The 19,022-nt window shown below is 50.3% G+C and overlaps 1 protein-coding gene across 3 annotated transcripts in view; it reads left to right on the top strand.

The window, feature by feature from the left end:
- CCDC88C (coiled-coil domain containing 88C) overlaps positions 1-19,022 on the top strand; it is a 145,745-nt gene that overhangs the window by 118,853 nt on the left and 7,870 nt on the right. For 2 of the 3 annotated variants that reach the window (XM_054448673.2, XM_054448674.2), the window contains exons 22-27: positions 1,007-1,193; positions 4,192-4,337; positions 7,337-7,426; positions 9,070-9,308; positions 15,046-15,234; positions 17,048-17,116. In XM_054448673.2, the coding sequence (XP_054304648.2) occupies positions 1,007-1,193; positions 4,192-4,337; positions 7,337-7,426; positions 9,070-9,308; positions 15,046-15,234; positions 17,048-17,116 (920 nt within the window). Of the gene's footprint in view, positions 1-1,006; positions 1,194-4,191; positions 4,338-7,336; positions 7,427-9,069; positions 9,309-12,689; positions 13,117-15,045; positions 15,235-17,047; positions 17,117-19,022 lie in introns of those variants that run through there. The other variant, XM_054448677.2, reaches the window with a different exon arrangement.

Here is a 19,022-nt window from a genome sequence, read left to right as displayed (position 1 = left end):
GATCATGGCTCACTGCAGCCTCAACTCCCTGGGCCTAAGTGATCCTCCCAGCCCAGCCTCCCAAGTAGCTGGGAGCACAGGTGGGCATCACTATGCCCGGCAATGGTTTTGTTTTTTTTTTTGAGACGGAGTCTCGCTTTGTCACCAGGCTGGAGTGCGGTGGCATGATCTCGGCTCACTGCAAGCTCCACCTCCCGGCTGCCTGGCAACTTTTTTCTACTTTTTGCAGAGATGGGGGTCTCACTATGTTGCCTAGGCTGGTGTAGAACTGGCCTCAAGCGATCCTCCCTCCTCAGCCTCCCAGAGTGCTGGGATTACAGGCGTGAGCCACCATACCTGGTCAACTAATTTGTTTTTAAAAAGTAAAATTGTACAGGCCAAATAAGACACGTCTGTGTCCAAATCAAGTCCACAAGACCCTGGTAATTTGAGCTTTCTGATACAAATCTCCAGAGGACTCCCAGTTGGATAATAGTTGTTTTGATGATAGCAATTTTAGTAGATTTACATAATACACACCATCTCACACTTTATCTCAGGAGCTGAAATTAGAAAGGGGCTTGGAATTGGGAAGAAGAGCTGGGCAGAGACATAGAATTTTAGAGCAAAAATGGTCTAGTTAGTAGTTTAAACATTTTTTTAAACAGCAGAATCCTGTTTTTCAAGTGTACACAGATACCAAAGCTGTAGCATAGAAGTGATCGTAGCAGTGATGCTGTGTTGAAACAGGTGTCTGAGCTTGCCGCTCAGTCTCCCTGGAGGCTCAGTGTGGTGGCATCAGGGGTGCCCTCATGCATCCCCAAAGAACATAGTTTGCTGATGGACAGTTTTGTTCAAGCTCCTTATTTTATGCATGGAAGAAAAAAAAAAGCCCAGAGAGGTTGTGATTTTGTCTAAGGTTGCACAGCCTGCCACTGTCAGAGCTGGGACGTAGCCCAGGTCTCTGGGCCGTTACCTGTTTGGCAGGCTCTTCAGCTCCTTTGCCCTGTGACTCTTCTCCCTCCAGGGTCAATTTCCTGCACCACCAGCTGAAGGGGGAGTACGAGGAGCTGCACGCCCACACCAAGGAGCTGAAAACCTCACTGAACAACGCGCAGCTGGAGCTCAACCGCTGGCAGGCCCGCTTCGACGAGCTGAAGGAGCAGCACCAGACCATGGACATCTCGCTGACCAAGCTGGACAACCACTGCGAGGTGAGGCCCGCGCCAGGGGAGCCTCGGGAGACAGGGATGAGTCCCCCAAGGGGACAGCCCAGGGCTCAGCCAGGCTGTGAGGGGTCCCCATGGGCATTTGTGCTCGAAGACACAAATGTGTTGAGGTGGCACAGAGGCTGCGGTGAAGCTGGAGGTGCTGACGGGGGTCATTGTGGCTTCTGGTGGGACTGTATACGAAAACACCCCTGTCTGACCATCACCATTTGCAGGGTCAGGAGAGGCACGGTGGGGACGGTTGATGATGTTTTATCTCGATCCTCTTAGCTGTGTCTATACCGTCTTCCTGCATCTCTTCAGTTCGGTAGTCACACTGTCCTAGAGAAGTGGTGTGAATTTGCTCCATTTTGGGGTGTGGCTGCCTCTGGGACGGAGCTCACTCAGGAGTCCCCGGCTTCCAGAGCCGTCCCTTCTAGTACACAAGGTTGGAAATGGCCTCAAGCAGCAAGACCCTCTCCAGATGAGATCTTAACAGACCCCAGCACATGGAAGGCTGGTGAGGCAGGTGTGGCAGGGAGGAGCACGTAGGACTCACTCCACCTCCTAGACAGCCCCAGGGACAGCCGGCACCTCAGGACAAGGTTTGCTCTTTTATTGAGAAACAGTCTCAGACACCTTTTGCCCAGACCCCTCAGTAGCCCTGTGAGACATCACAAATGAGGAAACTGAGGTGCAGGGTGCCAAGATGCCTTGTCATGGCCACCCACCCAGATCTCGTGCTGCCCCCTGAGAATGAGAGACCCTGGGACCCTGAGGGCCCCACCAGGGGTGGAGGCAGGATGGAGGCAAAGGCCACGGCACTGCCTGTGGAATCCTCGCCCCCAGAGGCTGTGCTGTCACAGGCAGGTGCGTCAGGATCTTCCAGGAGGTTTCAGGTCAGGGGCTGCAGCGCGGGCCCCGTGGAAAAGGTCACACTTACGAAGTGAAGGACTGGCAAGAGCTGGACATGTGTGGTAGGCTTTGCATGGGAAGGACTGATTTGCACAGAAATGGACGGGGGTACTTTTTGGAAGATGCTGATGATTCACTCAGGGTGGAACACAGGTCATGAGACGGGACGAGGGAAGGGCTGTGGCCGGGATGGTGGCTTTTGGGGAGGGATTCAGCGGAACTCCAGGTCCAGCACAAACCAGTCCCCCCAAACAGGCCACACATGGAAGCCACGTTTGTCTCCCTGGGCTGGAGGAGCAAAAGACCTCAAGCCGGGTGGCTTAAGCAGCAGAAGTGGGTTTCTCCCGGTTGGGAGGCTGGATGTCCATGATCCGTGAACCGGCTGGGCTGTTTTCTCCTAAGGCCTCTCCCTGGCTCGCAGGCAGTGCTCTTTTCTCTGTGCGGGCTCATTCCCAGTATCTGTGTCGAAATTTCCTTTTCTTCAAAGGACATCAGTCAGATTGGATCAGAGCCCCACCTCACGGCAGCTTCATTTTAACTTAATGGCCTCTTTATGGACCCTGTCTCCAAATGCAGTCCCATGCTAGGGACTGGGGCTTAGGGCTTCACTGTATGAATTTTGGGGACGTGGTTCACCCTGTGGCAGAAGCAAAGCAGCATGAGCGAAGTGATGAGGGGGTGGCTGTGCTCGGAGCCGTGCTCGCCGCCCCTCCCACCCCACCTCTCTCCAGGAGCCCATATGCCTTACATTGGGTTGGTTTGTTGCCTGGCATCTAATGAGGGGGAAGAGCAGCTCCCCCATCGTTCCTGGGATGCACTGGCCCTCAGGATCATGGACTTGGGCTGAAGGGCGGGGCCTAGCCGGCTTGGTTCCCTGGGACCCCCTCCTCTGGCCACACAGGGTCTTTCCATTGGGCCAAAGCTGAGTTTCCAGGGATGGCCTTTCACCCTGCAGACCGCTGACTTGCCACGTTTGTGACGTGCCTGACTCCCAAGCCTCGTGCAGTTCTCTACACTGGGGAGACTAATGCTTTATTATGGTATTTGTTTTAATTGTTGCCCAAACAATATAGCGGTGGCAATCACAGAAGTATTTTTAGTGAAAAAATGCCACAGCTTCACCTCCTTTTCCCTTCCAGTTCTTCTCACTGTATGCATAAATTATGTATAATTATATTAAAAACAGGTAGAATTTTGGTTTTTCTCTTAATGTTGAAGTCAAAGTTAGAATTGCTAATGGGGTGAAGAGGAGGAGACAGCCTGTGTTTCCCACCTCCGGTGTACCAGGCATTTTGCTGTGTTCTCCTCTATGTTACTCAATCCTTACGGTGGCCCCACGAGCCCATCCTCCTTTCTCATAGTTGCGCATTGGAATCCAAAGCCTGTGATTTTCCCATTGTACCCCAATCATACTCTATAACAGAAGTTGGCAGACTTCAGGCCAGGCGCAGTGGCTCACGCCTGTAATCCCAGCACTTTGGGAGGCCGAAGTGATTGGATCACCTGAGGTCAGGAGTTCGAGACCAGCCTGGCCAACGTGATGAAACCCCCGTCTCTACTAAAAATACAAAAAATTAGCTGGCTGTGGTGGCAGGCGCCTGTAATCCCAGCTGAGACTCAGGAGGCTGAGGCAGGAGAACTGCTTGAACCCGGGAAGCGGAGGTTGCAGTGAGCCGAGATCATGCCGCTCCACTCCAGCCTGGGCAACAAGAGCAAAACTCCGTCTCAAAACAAACAGAAGAAAACATTATTGATGAGATTTTTCATATTCTTTTTATTTGTATTAAGCCTTCAAAATCTGTTGTGTATTTTGCACTTGTGCATCATGATTGGTACTAGCTGCATTTTACTGCTCAGTAGCCACGTTGCCGGGGACATCTGGAACATCTGGATTGGACAGTGCAGCTGCAGAAGGAACTCAGCCATTCCCACGTTTTTGGCCGTTTGGCCCTTTCCACATTTCCACTGGCGTAGATTATACTGCGTTGAACATCTTTGTGCAGTGGCCTTCTTCCTTTGGGAGCTAGGTTCCCAGCAGTGGGAACACCGGGTCACGTGGTGTCTGAGACGCTGTTGGTCTGTGTTCTAGCTGCTCTCCCGTCTCAAGGGGAACTTGGAGGAAGAAAATCATCACCTCCTGAGCCAGATCCAGCTGTTGAGCCAGCAGAACCAGATGCTTCTGGAGCAGAACATGGAGAACAAGGAGCAGTACCATGAGGAGCAGAAGCAGTACATGTAAGCAGGGAGTCCCTGAACCCCTCTCCGCACCCTCACCACAGCTGCAGGTCCTCAGTCTCTGGAGGTCCTGGCTTCCCATGCAGAGAGGAGCCCCTGTGCCTGTTGGGATCCTGAGGGCAGGGCACAGACTGATCACCAACATGGACTGCCCTTAGTTTCCTGGAATGTTCTCAGTTTCTAGAATTCTCAGTTGGCTTTTGTTTGCTCTTTCAGAGGCGCTTTCCACCACCAGAAGCTTCTTTTCTCTGCTTCTAGAATTAAATTCACTTGAAAAAATCATGAGAACACTGAAGTATCTCAAGGGGGAGAATTCAAACTGAAGGCTGGGAATGAGTGCTGTGCACCAGCCTGTGTCCCCCTGGATGGAGGGAAGTGGGCTTGGTGGGCCCTGTGAGGTGCACAGAACCAGTTCCCTGGTAGCCAGGAACCAGTAGGGGGAGGTAAGATGTGAACAGAGCTTTGTCCATTACCAGCCAGATGTGAAGGGTTACATGAAGCATGGAAAAAAACATAGAGGGAGTTGAAGTCCACAGCTACCTTGGGGGGTCTGGGGGAGGCCCACAGGAGGTGGGCTGTGGCAGGCGAGGGGGCAGGAAGGTGGGCCGTGGCAGGCGAGGGGACAGGAAGGTGGACCGTGGCAGGTGAGGGGATGGAAAGGTGGGCTGTGGCAGGTGAGGGGACGGGAAGGTGGGCTGTGGCAGGTGAGGGGACGGGAAGGTGGGCTGTGGCAGGTGAGGACGGGAAGGTGGGCCGTGGCAGGTGAGGGGACGGGAAGGTGGACTGTGGCAGGTGAGGGGACAGGAAGGTGGACCGTGGCAGGTGAGGGGACAGGAAGGTGGACCGTGGCAGGTGAGGGGACAGGAAGGTGAGCTGTGGCAGGCGAGGGGACGGGAAGGTGGGCTGTGGCAGGTGAGGACGGGAAGGTGGACCGTGGCAGGTGAGGGGACAGGAAGGTTGGCCGTGGCAGGTGAGGATGGGAAGGTGGACCATGGCAGGTGAGGACGGGAAGGTGGGCTGTGGCAGGTGAGGGGACAGGAAGGTGAGCCGTGGCAGGTGAGGACGGGAAGGTGAGCTGTGGCAGGTGGTCTAAGTGCGGGGAATGTGCAGGGGGCATCCAGAGAGAAGGCTGGAAAAGGAGGTGGGCGCTCAGCTGTGGTAGCTTCCATGTCCAGCTAAAGATGTTGGATTCCTGGAGTTGTTTTGGAAGGGATACTAGTCTGGCGGGGCCAGGGAAGCTTCCAGAAATAGAAGGCAAGAGGACGAACCTTGGTGCCAGGAATCTCGTGGTTCAGAAGTCGAGGAATCAAGAATCTAGTGTGGTTTCTGGATCCTAGCCATGGTGGTTGGGCTGTCCTTCCACGTGATCGGGAATGGCTGGTATTGGCGTCCGGGCAGGCATTGGTGTGCTGGCCTCAGTGTGGGGAAGGCAAGAAGGGACGTGCTTGTGGTGGGACGTGGTCACAGTGAACACTGGTGTGCTGTCCCAGCTCTCTGATGTAACGATGCTCCTTTGTTATTCTGTCGGCTTCACCTACGTGTCTAGGGCTGGCGTGCCACCTTGGGGAGGATGGTTTGTATGTAAAAGCACACTGTAATTGTGGGGTGGAAATGACCCTGAAGTTGGCCCTCTATAATCCCAGTGATAAAAATCGCCAGCAGAGGTTGGGCAGGTGCTAACTGGAAGAAGTATAGGAGCACTCAGGGGGATTATTTGATGACGTTTTTGCATTAGACAGTGTCTACTCCAGGCCAGCGGGTTGGCAGGCTTCCCGGGGCCTGCTCCGGGCCCTGGAGTTTGTGTGAGTCTGTGGGGCCAACCCCAGCCATGAAGTACTCAAGGCTTAAGGCTCAGCAGCACGGCCGTGAGCACAGAACACCAGCACACAGATGTCGAGTCAAGGGACTGGGAGCGGAGCGTGGCTGGGGTCACTTGTTACAGGGGCTCACCTCATCGTGAGCTCTTGGGATAGCCCTCATCTGGGGCAGGACCTTGGCAGCTTCGAGAATGAGCTGTTACCTCTCATGTAAGGCCTCGTTTTCAGACGAGGAAGCCAAGGGTCTGGGCTCTCAAGACCACCCAGCGCTGAGGCATGAGTGGGCAACAGAACTCAGTACCATGGGCAGCGTGGCTCCGAAGGCACTGTGGATGCAGCCCCGTGACTCCCTAAGTGCAAACAGAAACTTTCTGTTTGTATGAGGAAGGCCAAGGTCTCCCCGGTAAGCAGAGGTGCCTGAGCCCGCCCAAGATTCAAGAGATACCTCTTTGGTCCCTGGCAGAGTTTTTGAAAAGTGGCCCAATTTCCAATATTTAGAAATCAGGAAATTTGGCTTCATCATCTGGGCATCTGGTGTCTTGGGAAGTCCGCCCCGCCGTGCCCTGGTTCAGTCCCCTGTGGCAGTGGGGTCTGCCGGAGTTGGCAGCACAGGAGCTCACTGCAGTCCCCACCAGGGCCCCTGGTTTCTCCAGCCCTGCTGTGCTCATTAACTTCTCTTTCTGGCCCCTGAAAGCTTCTCAGTTTGCTTCTGAGTGGGAATGGGCCTGAGTCAGGCATCTGACTTTGCTGAGCTGACTTTTTCAACCTCACTGCCCAGGTGTTGTTAATATGTACCCCCCGAACCCCGCCCCCTCACCACTGCGGGGTAGGTTCTCCCTGACCCCGGGAGCATCCCACGTCTTGAACAACCTGGAAGGAGAATCCTTGCGTCTTCCGAGCATGAGTTTTCAGATTGTTAGAAGTTGGCTGCCTTGAGCTCGCTCACGGCTGGGTCCCAGGGGCTTCAGTAAATCTCAGGGTCATAGAGCTCCCCGAACCCATGGCGCATGCCTCCATTCACATGTTCCAAACTCAGTGGCCATGACAGTGATGAGCACCCTCATCTCAATCCTGGAAAAATACCAGCCCCGGGTACACAAGGTTGCAGGCTGGGCCGATGAGTAAATTCACTTGTTTGATTTAAAACTGGATGGATAGGTTTTCTTTCTCCTGTATTCACAGAGACAAATTAAATGCCTTACGAAGACACAAGGAAAAGCTGGAAGAAAAAATCATGGATCAATACAAGTTCTATGATCCTCCTCCAAAGAAGTGAGTTGATTTAAGTGTAGTGACATAAAGACAGAACTTAAAAGCTTCCTTTTCTGTGCACAGGGTGAAAGCAGTCATCTAGGGCAGGCCCTGCACCATCCACTGTGTGGCGGATCACCTGTGCACAGATGTCTCCCACATCAGAGAGAGTTTAGAATCCTTTCAGCCTGCCTCTGTACTCTAGCTTGTCCTGTGAGGGGTGGCCAATGTCTGGTGACCCCGGTGAGACACAGGCTTCATTTAGCTGTGAGCCTTTTTAAGGGGGCAGAGCATCCGTGGTCCTGGAGTCACTCAAGCAGGATGGCAGGGCTGTCTTGTCAGGTTTTTGTCTCAGGATTAAACATGACGTGGACACCCATGTTCCTGTTTTGGAGAGGATGCTTGGGCAGCACACTTGACCCAGCCCCCATGGTCTTCAAATGTGGGAACCTTTTGACCTTATGCAGATTTTTATGGATCCACAGAACCTCAGGGTGGCTTCATGGACATGTCTCTTCCCAGAGAGCAGCAGCTCCCGCCGAGTGGAGCTGGCCCAGCCTAGCAGTGCTGCCCCTTGTCCATGGCCTGAGCCCCAGGAATTGTCCCTTCAGATTGTCCTGGCCCAGCCTTGAAGTCAGAATCACTGCAAATCCCTTGAGGTGTCTGGGAATCCAGAACCACAGAATTTCCGAACCTCAGTCTGTTTTTGGTTTTTGTGTGTGTGCTTATTGTTTTGTTTTGTTTTCTGAGACGGAGTCTCACTGTGACATGCAGGTTGGAGTGCAATGGCACAGTCTCAGTTCACTGCAACCTCCGTTTCTCAGGTTGAAGCCATCCTCCTGCCTCATCCTCCCAAGTAGCTGGGATTACAGGCATGCGCCACCACACCCAGCTAATTTTCGTATTTTTAGTAGAGATGGGGTTTCACCATGTTGGCCAGGCTGGTCTCGACCTCCTGACCTCAAGTGATCCACCCACCTCGGCCTCCCAAAGTGCTGGGGTTACAGGTGTGAACCACCATGCCTGGCCCAGAAGCTCGGTCTGAATCGTCTGTTTGACACAGTAATTGAAGCCAAGATGAGAAACTGGAGTGATAATATAAATAGGTGCTGTAGTCGGGGTGAGAGCCCAGGCGGGGTTCTCTTCATGTCACACCAGGATGCCCTCGGTGTCCAGCTCGCTGTGATGTTATTGCTTACTCTTTAAATGCACTGATTTTTAATCAAACAGCCTGCTCTCCTCTGCCCTCTCCACCTCACCCGGATTACTCAGTGCCAGGGAGGAGTCAAGGGAATGCCAGCTTATTTCACTGATTATTAACTTTAGCAGAAAATGAGATTCATGGAAATGGCTTTTTGACAGAAAAATTGCCAACTAAATTAAGCACGGCATCACTTCCTTCATCCTGGGAGACTAGAGTCGAGTTCTGTCACGATGCACGTGCTTCTACCATCCCCAGCCCTGTGCCAAACTGAGAATTAGGTTCTAGCTCCTGAGCCCCAAATATGATTACCATGGTCATGAGCGTCACTGTCCTGAACCCCACGTGAGTGGCCGAGCTTCCCAGACTGGGGAAGAACATCCCAGCCCATGTTAGGGAACCAGGGACTCCCTGGGGGTGTGTGGGAGGGCTGGCTATGTCCTAAACATCTACTTCTAACCAGGAAGAACCACTGGATTGGAGCCAAAGCCTTAGTCAAACTCATCAAACCAAAGAAAGAGGGTTCGAGGGAACGCTTAAAATCCACCGTGGACAGCCCTCCCTGGCAGCTGGAGTCTTCAGACCCCGCCTCGCCAGCGGCCTCTCAGCCGCTCAGATCACAGGCCGAGAACCCCGACACCCCCGCACTTGGCTCCAACTGTGCAGAAGAGCGCGACGCCCACAATGGGTCTGCGGGGAAAGGTAGGGGCGGCCGCCCTGGCCGTGGGCGGGTGAGGAAGGGGGTGTCCTGAAGGGTCCCACGCTGGTGGCTGTGCACACGTGTGCAGGAACATGCCGGGGGTGGGTGACTGCACGTGTGCCTTCTGCTTAGGTGTGTTACGAGCCAAGTAGAAATTCAGCGTGGTGACCGTTTTGTCCCATAATGCTTTTGTTATTTTATTTTATATATATATATATATTTTTTGAGACGGAGTTTCACTCTTGTTGCCCAGGCTGGAGTGCAGTGGCGTGATCTCAGCTCACTGCAAGCTCTGCCTCCCGGGTTCAAGTGATTCTCCTGTCTCAGCCTCCTACGTAGCTGGGATTATAGGCGCCCACCACCATGTCTGGCTAATTTTTTGTATTTTTAGTAGAGACGGGGTTTCACCACGTTGGCCAGGCTGGTCTCGAACTCCTAACCTCGAGTGATCCACCCGCCTCAGCCTCCCAAACTGTTGGGATTACAGGCGTGAGCCACCACGCCCAGCCACTTTTGTTATTTTAGAACGAAAAGCATCATTCATCACATAGCTGGGCAGATACTGGAATATCCAAAGCTGACATTCGTGCAGGTACCATAGAGACAAGTGAGGTAGCTTATTTTGGGCTCCCTAATATGTGCCAAAGATTTGTAGTAAGCTGCTTTGTGCAGGGAGATCCCAGGTGCACTCAACACGTTCTCCATGTATATAAAGACCTCCCGAAAGCCTTGGGTGGTTTCATCTGTTACCACTTTGAAAGGTGGGTTAGGACTTCTTCAGCCTGATCTGGCCTTGTGTCCCACCAGCCATAGGACACACTGTGCCTTTTCCCTCAGGGCTGTCCTTTGGAGTTTGGCAGAGGTTCTGAGACAAGAACAGGATTTCTCGTCGTGTATGCTGTATTTCATCAACTCTCAGGAGCCGTGAAAGCTGCACAGTTACTTTATATACCACGAGGCAATCAAACAGTACAGGGCCACCACTTCGAATTTTTATTACGCTCTTGTTGAAAGAGCTTTTCTAAATAAGAATTTGATTTTTGTACACACACGTAAAAGGAAAATAGGAGCAAGATGAGTTGGTTATGACCATGTCAGTTTTGTCACCGTGGCCACCTGGCCAGTGGTGACTGAGACATCATTGAAATTGCCTCCTAATTTCCAAGATGTTAAAGGTGTCTTAGAATCGATTAGACACAGCATTTACCTTACACATTGTTAAATTTTCAGCTTTACCTTTAAATATCATTTTGGGGAGATTATTTATCCCAGGCCTGCACCCCGAGTCATTTAAATTTTTACAAAGGACACCAGGACTTTCTGAAAACCCAGCCTATGCCTGAGACCCATGGGGTCTTGGAGGCGGAGGATATAACACTGAAGACCAGCGACAGGCTACCCTCTGAGTGTGGTGTGTGCACAAGCCTTTCAGGGGGCACATTCACAAGTACCTGTTGTGTCCCCTTCAGATGCAAAAAAAAGACCTGGTGCAGTGGCTCATGCCTATAATCCCAGCACTTTGAGGGGCCAAGGCAGGAGGATCACTTGAGGCCAGGAGTTTGGGACCAGCCTGGGCAACACAAGGAAACCCCCATCTCTACCAAAAAAAAAAATATTTTTTTTATTTAGCCAGGTGTTGTGGCACGTACCTGTAGTCTCAGCTGCTCAGTAGACTTGAGCCCAGGAGGTCACGGCTGCAGCGAGCTATGGTCATATCACTGTACTCCAGCCTGGGCGATAGAGTGACACCCCATCTCTAACAAAAATAATGTTCATGCACATTGTTCAGGGACTAACACACTGTCATTCTTTATGGGGATAAGATTAGATAGAGTCAGCATCGTAAGACAGGGTGAGAAAAAGAAAAAAATTAGAGGCCTCACGTGCAAGTAAATGAGAAGCTTAACTTTTTTTAATCTAGAGGGGTTCTGTTGCCTCAGGTTTTTATATTGGCTCCTGTTTAATTTTGGAACATTTGTCATCTGAACTTGTATTACTCTTTAAGTGGAATTAATTAACTATAATCAGTCTGAGTTAGGAAAACTTTCAGAGAAAAAAATGCTTGACTGGTCCAAAGTGATCCGTGAGCCAGCAGGTCCATAACCATGATCACGATCACTAGCAGCCACCATGTCTTGGGTGCTCTCTCTGGGCCCAGCACCCTTTAACTACTTTATGTGCTTTATGCATCTCATTGAATCCTAACGACCCTGTTGAGGCAGGTGGAAGTGGCCTACCCTGTGTAGAGGTGAGAAAGTGAGGCTCAGCAGTGGGAAACACTTGCTTTGGGTAAGGGGGACCCAAACGCAGGTCAACCGCACTCTGGAGCCTGAGCTTTTTTTTTTTTTTGTCATTGAGTTCTCACTTTAATGTTGTACATTAATTAAGTATATAAAGGTTAGTAAAGTGGGCAAGTTAAACCTGAGCTCTTAACTGCATGCACTTAACTGCACGGACTGTCTCCAGTTAAAGCTCTTTGGGTCCCTGAAGATGCCGAACAAGAGCTTAGCCCTGAAACGGCCACAAGGACACCAACCTTGAAGAAGTTGGTCCCTTATTCTCTGGTGTGAGCCACTGTGGCCACCAGGTGGTGCTGTGGAGGAAGAAATAATGGAAATCCTGGTATCAACTTTAATCTTACATCAGAAATCGGTTAGGTCGATTAATGTTACTATAAGACATGTTTAGGAAGTTAGCCCAATTGTCTGCTTTGTTAAGACACTAAAGGCTAAGGAGTGGAGGATTGGAGTGGAGGATGTATATAGAAGATCTAAAAGGAAATCATGGTTCTTGGTGTTGAAGGGTTTTTTTTAGTATGCAAAGGAGGTATTTAAATTATTTTAAAACTCATCCTGCCAAAAGATTATTTTAGAGATACAAAATCATTAGTGAATATTTCAGGTAGAGTATTTGATTACAGTGCCCTGAAACGGATCATTGAGTGTTCCCAAGGTCTTTGAGTGGAAACGGGAGGATTGTGTGAGCTGAGCTGTTAGGGACCCCGTCATTAAAATGGATGAGTAAGAGAAGTTGAGCCCTAAATTAATAAGCTTTCGTGTTTAATAATTTGGCACACTGAAACTGAAAAATCATCTAGACCATTGGCTCCTTGGGCAGTATGTAATTCTCCTCACACGCTGAGGAAATAAATTGTTGGCGTTCAGGTGCCTTTAAATTAATTGAGTCAGAGCACAGATGATTACCGAGCCCTGATTCTGGTCTTGAGTACTGTGTACTGTTTTCATCTTTCCTGGGCAAGACGGGATTCTGATTTCTTAAGTACATTTAGCTAATTTCGATTCATTTGTCATTATTGTTCATTTCATTTATTTGTGTTTTCTTTTTCCTTCCTCCTTTGGGTTATCCGATTGATAACAATTTAGCACCTCCGCGCAAAAAGAGTCCCTTTTTGAAAAGCAAAAACAAGGACAAAGACAAGTCTCCAACGACCCACCCAGCTCTCTCTAAACGCCTGCGGTTCTGGTCTTCCTCCGACATCCCATCCTCTCCTAACGAGCCTCTCTCTTTCTCTGACATTGGAGATTTCTAATCCCTTTCCTTTATCATGTGTCTGCATTGTGTACCCTCCTTCATTTCCGAAACTCAAACAAACAAAAAAGCCAGCGTCTAAAAGGCCAGATGGCCGATAGCGGACCCCTCCTCCTGCCCCCAATTTCAAGCTTAAAGTAGCCAGCGTGGATTCTGATTTCAAAATAGAAGATGAGTTGTCACACTCCCTGGACTGTTTCTTCAGCACAACACAGTTTTAGGGGGAGCCTCAGGATATACGTGCACATGTCCTTGGGCCAGGATGTCCGTACTAAGTAAGTCGAGTGGCCGTGCCCCTCTCCCGTCTCTTGCACCTGCGAGCTTATGTTTTGCCCGTGTGTCAAGCAGCACTGGCGGGTGGTTGCTGCACTTCCTAAAATGTACAGCCTCTGTCAAGTGAGGGTTTTTTTTAAGACTCATTTTTAAGCAGCTAAATTTAAAACTGCTGCCCTTTTCTCCTCTTCCTTTGTCAGAGCACTGAGTTGTGGGCCTTTTCCGGTAAGGCCCTTATAAAATGTGTTCTGTTTTGAAGGATTGATTGCTCCATTCAGGCATTTTGACTAATTGGATTGATTTTGCCCAGACAGAGTTCAGCCCAGAGTGAAGTTTTATGACTGTGCTGTGGTTTTATGACATCTTGGATGCTGAAGTTAAAACAGCAGGAGACAGAAAGAACATCAGCACACAAATCATGCCTCGAGCAAGGGAAAATGCCAGCCGGCCAGCTAGGCCATTACCTATGGAGCATTTCCTGTCTCTAGCCATCCCTGTACCATCTCCGTTATTTTTGTCATATCCTGATACCGTCTATGATTACCTACAAAAATATGATTACCTACATGTTTTCCCTTACATTGATTCACAGTTTGAGTTAAATATATTAAAAGGAAAGATTAGTATCAGTCCTGTAAGTGGAAAACACAAGTATCATCATAAAAACAAGGTAATCGTAAGAATAAACACATAACTACTAAAATATGAGAGTTGGTTAATGTGCCACTGACTTCATCTCATGAGCCTCACTCTGGGAACCCTGGGCTGCCATGGCACCGGGTCCTCCAGACCTGTCTTCCGCGCATGCTGTTGGAATTGTGCTTTCTCTGTCCGCTGCTCATGCTAACTGTTCACTCATCTCCGCCTCCCTTGTGGATCCTAATTTTAGCTTCACCTGTAGGATGATCTGTCCCAATTCATTCCACCTGTCCCGATTCATTCCACCTGTCCCAATTCAGGCAGACTTGAATCTTGCTTCTCATCAGGGTTATCTTTGAAAATCCAAATTTCCCTTTGATTTCAAATCATCAGCTCTGGGCACTTAAAACTGCACAGTGAGCCCAGACTTTGAGTGGCTGGGAGGGCAGACAGCTTGATGGGTGGAGAAGCCGAACCACAACAGCAAGTCCTGGCTCTGGGTCCATGCCATCAGGGCACACAGAGTGGGACGCTCTGCAAAGTGCTTTGTCAGCTCTTAGGAATGACAGCCATGTTCATTTTTATCTTGTGTTGGGGGAGCCTGTCCTCTTCCTGTAGGGTAGTTGGTTTTATGGGCTGTTTTTCTTTTATGATTTTATATATGTTGTTATTTAATTTTGACCAGAGTTTATGTTCATGGTAGAAAAGTTAGAGATTTCAGAAAAGCACAAGATACAAGGTAAAAATTTTCTTGCAGTTAGTCTCACCATGCAGAGATTAAGGCTTCCCTTTTTGAAAAAAACAGAATATTGTGAGGTTAGCAATAAACTTCTATTTGAAGTCCTTAGTGAGTCCAGTCAGCAGGACCTTCGGATCCTCAGCTACAGGCCTGGATCCTTGGAAGTCAGGGATTGGAGTTCCGGACAGTGTTACACAGGAGATGTGTCCTAGAGTGAATATGTGTGATTTTTACCAACAGTTTATCCTCTCAGGGGCTCCCTTTGTCTCCTCCCAGCCTCTCAGGGCTGGCAGTATGACCCCAGCATTAGAGCCAGAGCCATCCTCGTGAGGCCTCCGACACCCGCCTGAAGCCAAGCCCTCTTGCCCCCACCTGCCCCACCAGGCCCCATTGAAGTCGCAGTCCGAGAGCTGTGGCAGCCCCGCTTTTGTCTCTGTGGTCCTCGTGCCCTGCTGCCCTGCTTCTAGGCCATGGTGTGGTTTCCCATCCTGGGTATAGGACTTGGCAGCCTCATTTCTCAATGTCCTCTTCTGCCTCAGGCCCTGGGGATCTAAAACCAAAGCGAGGCTCCCCACACAGAGGCAGCCTTGACCGCACAGATGCCTCCACCGATCTGGCCATGAGGTCCTGGCCCTCGGAGCTGGGCTCCCGGACCTGCTCAACTTCAGCCACCACTGCAGCCCCTTCCAGCTCCACCCCCATCACCCGGCACCCAGGCCGCACCAAAGGTGAGTCGCGGGCCCTTCCAGAGCCATGGGCATCGGGCCTAGTGTCCTTCCTGAAGACCCCAGGCTCTCGGAAATCAGAGGGGTCGCTCTCCCTCTCAGTCTGAGAGGTGGTGAGCAGAGGGGTGAGGCTGCTGACAGGTTTTGGTGGCACAGATGCAGCTGTGCTTACCAGCCAAGGACTTTGGGCAGGAAACCCTCCAGAGGCCCAACTGCAATGGGGACTCAGAACCCATTGCCACCACCGGCATTCAGGAAGTGAAGGCACCAAATAGCTCCAGAAGGGAGGTGAAGGTGGGCTGAGAACCAGAGTTTGGGCTAAAACCAGGCAACTGCCATTGCCCTACCTTGGTAAAAGTTTGGGGTTTTTTTCTCGAGAGAAAATAAATTATATATTTTAAATTAGTGTGTGTGTGTATGTGTGTATGTGTATTTTAAATTTTTTGTAGAGATGTGGTCTCATCATGTTGCCCAGGCTGGTCTCAACCTCCTGGCCTCAAGCAATGCTCTTGCCTTGGCCCTCTAAAGTGCTGGGATTACAGGTGTTGAGCCACTACACCTGGCCAAGAAAGGATAGAGTCTCTGAACTGGAAGTTCACTGACACAGTTGAGGCAGGTGTCCTGTATTGAAAACAAACGGGTTCAGTGAAGGATTTAGGAACTCCCTGTCTCCAGGGTGCCGGGAGTTCACATCTTTAGGCATGAGATTAAAATATTCTTTGAGTAATCTCATTAGCTTGAGAGAGTCCCAGCAGAATGGCTCAGTCAGATCTTGCCAGGTGACACTCAAATCAGAGATAAGAGAAATGATTGCACCTAAGAAACAAGAACAGGATGCTATAAAAAAGCAACAGGGAAGGGAGAAGCATTTGGAAATTTAAAATATGCAAAGAGAAAGGAAGAGATAATGCTTAAAACTGAAAAGGGCATTCCCCTTATAATTTAAGAGATAGGAAAATATCCAAAGAAACAGCTGAAGGAGTTGAAAGTGATTGCCTCTGGGGTGTTGGAAGTCTGACAGAGCAAGAAGGGGTTAATTTGCATAAATAAACCCACCCACCTGACTCTTGAAGCCATGGGCATGCGGAACCTTGAGTCTGAACAACAAAGCAACAGAGACAGGGTCCTGACCTCAAGGGACCCTCGCACTCCAGATATCTGTTGCAGGTGGGCATGTCACCATCTCCAAAATGGAGACCCTGTTGTCATTTTGGAGGGGATCCAGGGTCTGCTCTCAGGTAGAAACTAGCAGGATTGAGGCGTGGGGCATTTTCCAGTCCTCAGGGAAAAGCCGAATGCTTGATGGCCGATGGATCCCAGGTCTGTTTCTGGTCAGGAGCTGTTAGTGCAAGGGTTAGTCCCCAGGAATTCAGCCTCTCCCCTCAAGGAGTAGATTCTGATTTTGCCTCTTTTTCTTCCTTCTTCCTCCTGCCACCTGAAGACAACTTGATTGCTGAAAGCGAATTGCTCTCAGGGCTGGCCTCTGAGACTGGAAAGGATTCCCCGGGATACTCAATATTCAGCTCTTTTTATATCATCCTTAGGCCAGAACACGCCTTTGGTCCACACGTCCCAGCCACAGCAGAGGTGGAAGTGTGATTTAAAGGGGATGGGAATCGGGAGTGTCAGGGTTGTCCCAGCAGGAGAAATAGTGGAGGGGTAGGAGAGGCAGGTCCCAAAGGCAGCATCTGCATTCCACTCCCTCATCCCCAAGAGCTGGAGCTACTGGGATCCGGATGCCAGGCGAGGTGGCGGGGTTCCCTGTGGATAAGGCATGTTCTGTAACCGTGACTCACCAGCCTTATTTTCACCTTAGGCTATAACTCAGATGACAACCTCTGTGAGCCACCCCTGGAGTTTGAGGTCCCCAACCACAGGCAGTACGGTGAGTAGGGAGGGTGCTGTGTCCTCCAGCCTGGGTTTCCAGACTGGTTTTTATCCACGGTACCTTTCCTTTAAGCTGAGTCCTATAGGGGAGTCCAACACCAAATGAAGGTGGAAATCGGGGACCCATTCTCCTTTCCCTCCCCAGGGGGCTGAGTGTGTAGCTTCTACTTATATACCTCCAGTGGTGGGGAATTCGCTACTTCCCAAGCATCACAGTTCTGGAAGCACTGACCTCTCCTTTTCATGCCTTCAAGCACCCTTCCAGGCTGGCCAGGAAGTTCCAGTGGCCCAGGTGGGGAGTGTTCATTTCAAGAAGGTCCCTTACTGTCCTCACTTGGCTGCAGTTGCCCATAGTAGCTCTGAGGCGTATTTAGTCTTGGAAATTGTTAGAAGCACTTGTCATTTGATTCGGGCATGTTATAAATTTCTGCAGAAGGGAGACAGTAAACAGTACCTGCCTTCTCAAAAATCAAAAGCTGCCTTGGTTTAATTTTTGAAAAGCAACCCTAGAAGGGTGAGAAAATAATCCTAAAAAGACCCCTCAAAGTTTACATCGATTTCGGTTTACTTCTGAAAGGCTCGGTAAGTGTAGGAGCTGGCATCACCTCCTACCGCTATCCACGATCTAAAAAGCTTGATGATGTTGACATTCTTACAGTCTTCTACTTGAGTAAAGAACTGTAATGAAACAATTGAATGAACGGGAGTCTTACATCTTTACGCTGAGTGGAGGCTAATCCAACAAAAGAAATCTGGCTTATGTGCTGGGTGCATCTCCCTGAGCAGCCAGGTTTGCGATCAGTCAGCTAACCGTAGGAGCTTTTTTCATAAATGTTCTGTTTTCTCTAGCTTCTTTTAGGAAAAAGAAGGGAAAAGGATTTGCGTTGCAATACTTAAATAAACAATGGTGCTTTCGGGCCGTTGATTGCTATCACGATGTCCTTATACTGAAATTTACTTATTTTTTAAAGAGAGATGTGCATTTGTTTATTTCACATTTTCACTGCTCAGGGAGGGGACCAATTCTGTTTTTAGGCTATTCGTTATCACCAAGTATGTTTTTGGCTCAGTTTCAAACATGTTTGCTAACAGGTGTTTTCTGGACATCTGCTGTTTGCAGAGCACCTCAGCCCTTGGAACCAGGTGCCCTGTGGACCCAGGAAACCTGAGTGAACTTGCCTTTGTGGCACAGCGAGCAGAGGAACCCCAGGTGTCTCTTCTGCAGGCTCCTGAGGTGGCTCAGCTCAGCACCTGCTGGATGCTGGGGGTGGCAGGGACAACTGAAATGCCATCCCTGCCACGGGGGTTCATAGCACAGCAGCATAGACACGTTTGCTCTCGAGATAGGGCCGCTGGAGGAGCGGCTCAGGAGAGGCATGTGGGCCCTGGAAGGGATGGCCTGCCCTCTGTAGGGAATGGTGCCAGCCTTCCTGAAAGTCTGCAGTGGGGTGGCATGGCAGAGCCACACTCAGGCAAGCACCTATTGTGGCCAGGTGGGCAGGTGCCCTCAGCACCATAAACCTTGATTTTTTTCCTTTGGGGCAGATGTAAATTTTGAGGCAAATGACAAAAAGAAGCTGAAGAACAGCAAATATCCAGGAGAAGGGAGCACCCCTTTCCTTCCCAGGCCCCTGGCACCTGCTCCCTGTGGGTCCCCGATGTGACACCTCCCTGGTTACAGGTGCACGCACTTACATGTGCGCACACATGGCCCTGAACAGCCCTCATCTCTCTTCCCGTGGCCTCGGCTGAGGCTGTCCACATGTGTTCCAGAAAGCTCTTTGCAGTAATAGAGGAGGGCCTCCCGCAACCTCAACCTCTGGTTCACCCAGCGCAGCCTTTTTTTGTCTGCCCTCTATACTGGCGTTCTGTGTGAGATTTCCTTTGTGAAGTTGTTTGAAGCT

Source organism: Pongo pygmaeus, chromosome 15 (genome assembly GCF_028885625.2).
Source record: "Pongo pygmaeus isolate AG05252 chromosome 15, NHGRI_mPonPyg2-v2.0_pri, whole genome shotgun sequence".
NCBI classification, from domain to species: Eukaryota; Metazoa; Chordata; class Mammalia; order Primates; family Hominidae; genus Pongo; species Pongo pygmaeus.
Note: the sequence above shows the minus strand (reverse complement) of the source record. Positions and strands in the feature narration are given on the sequence as shown.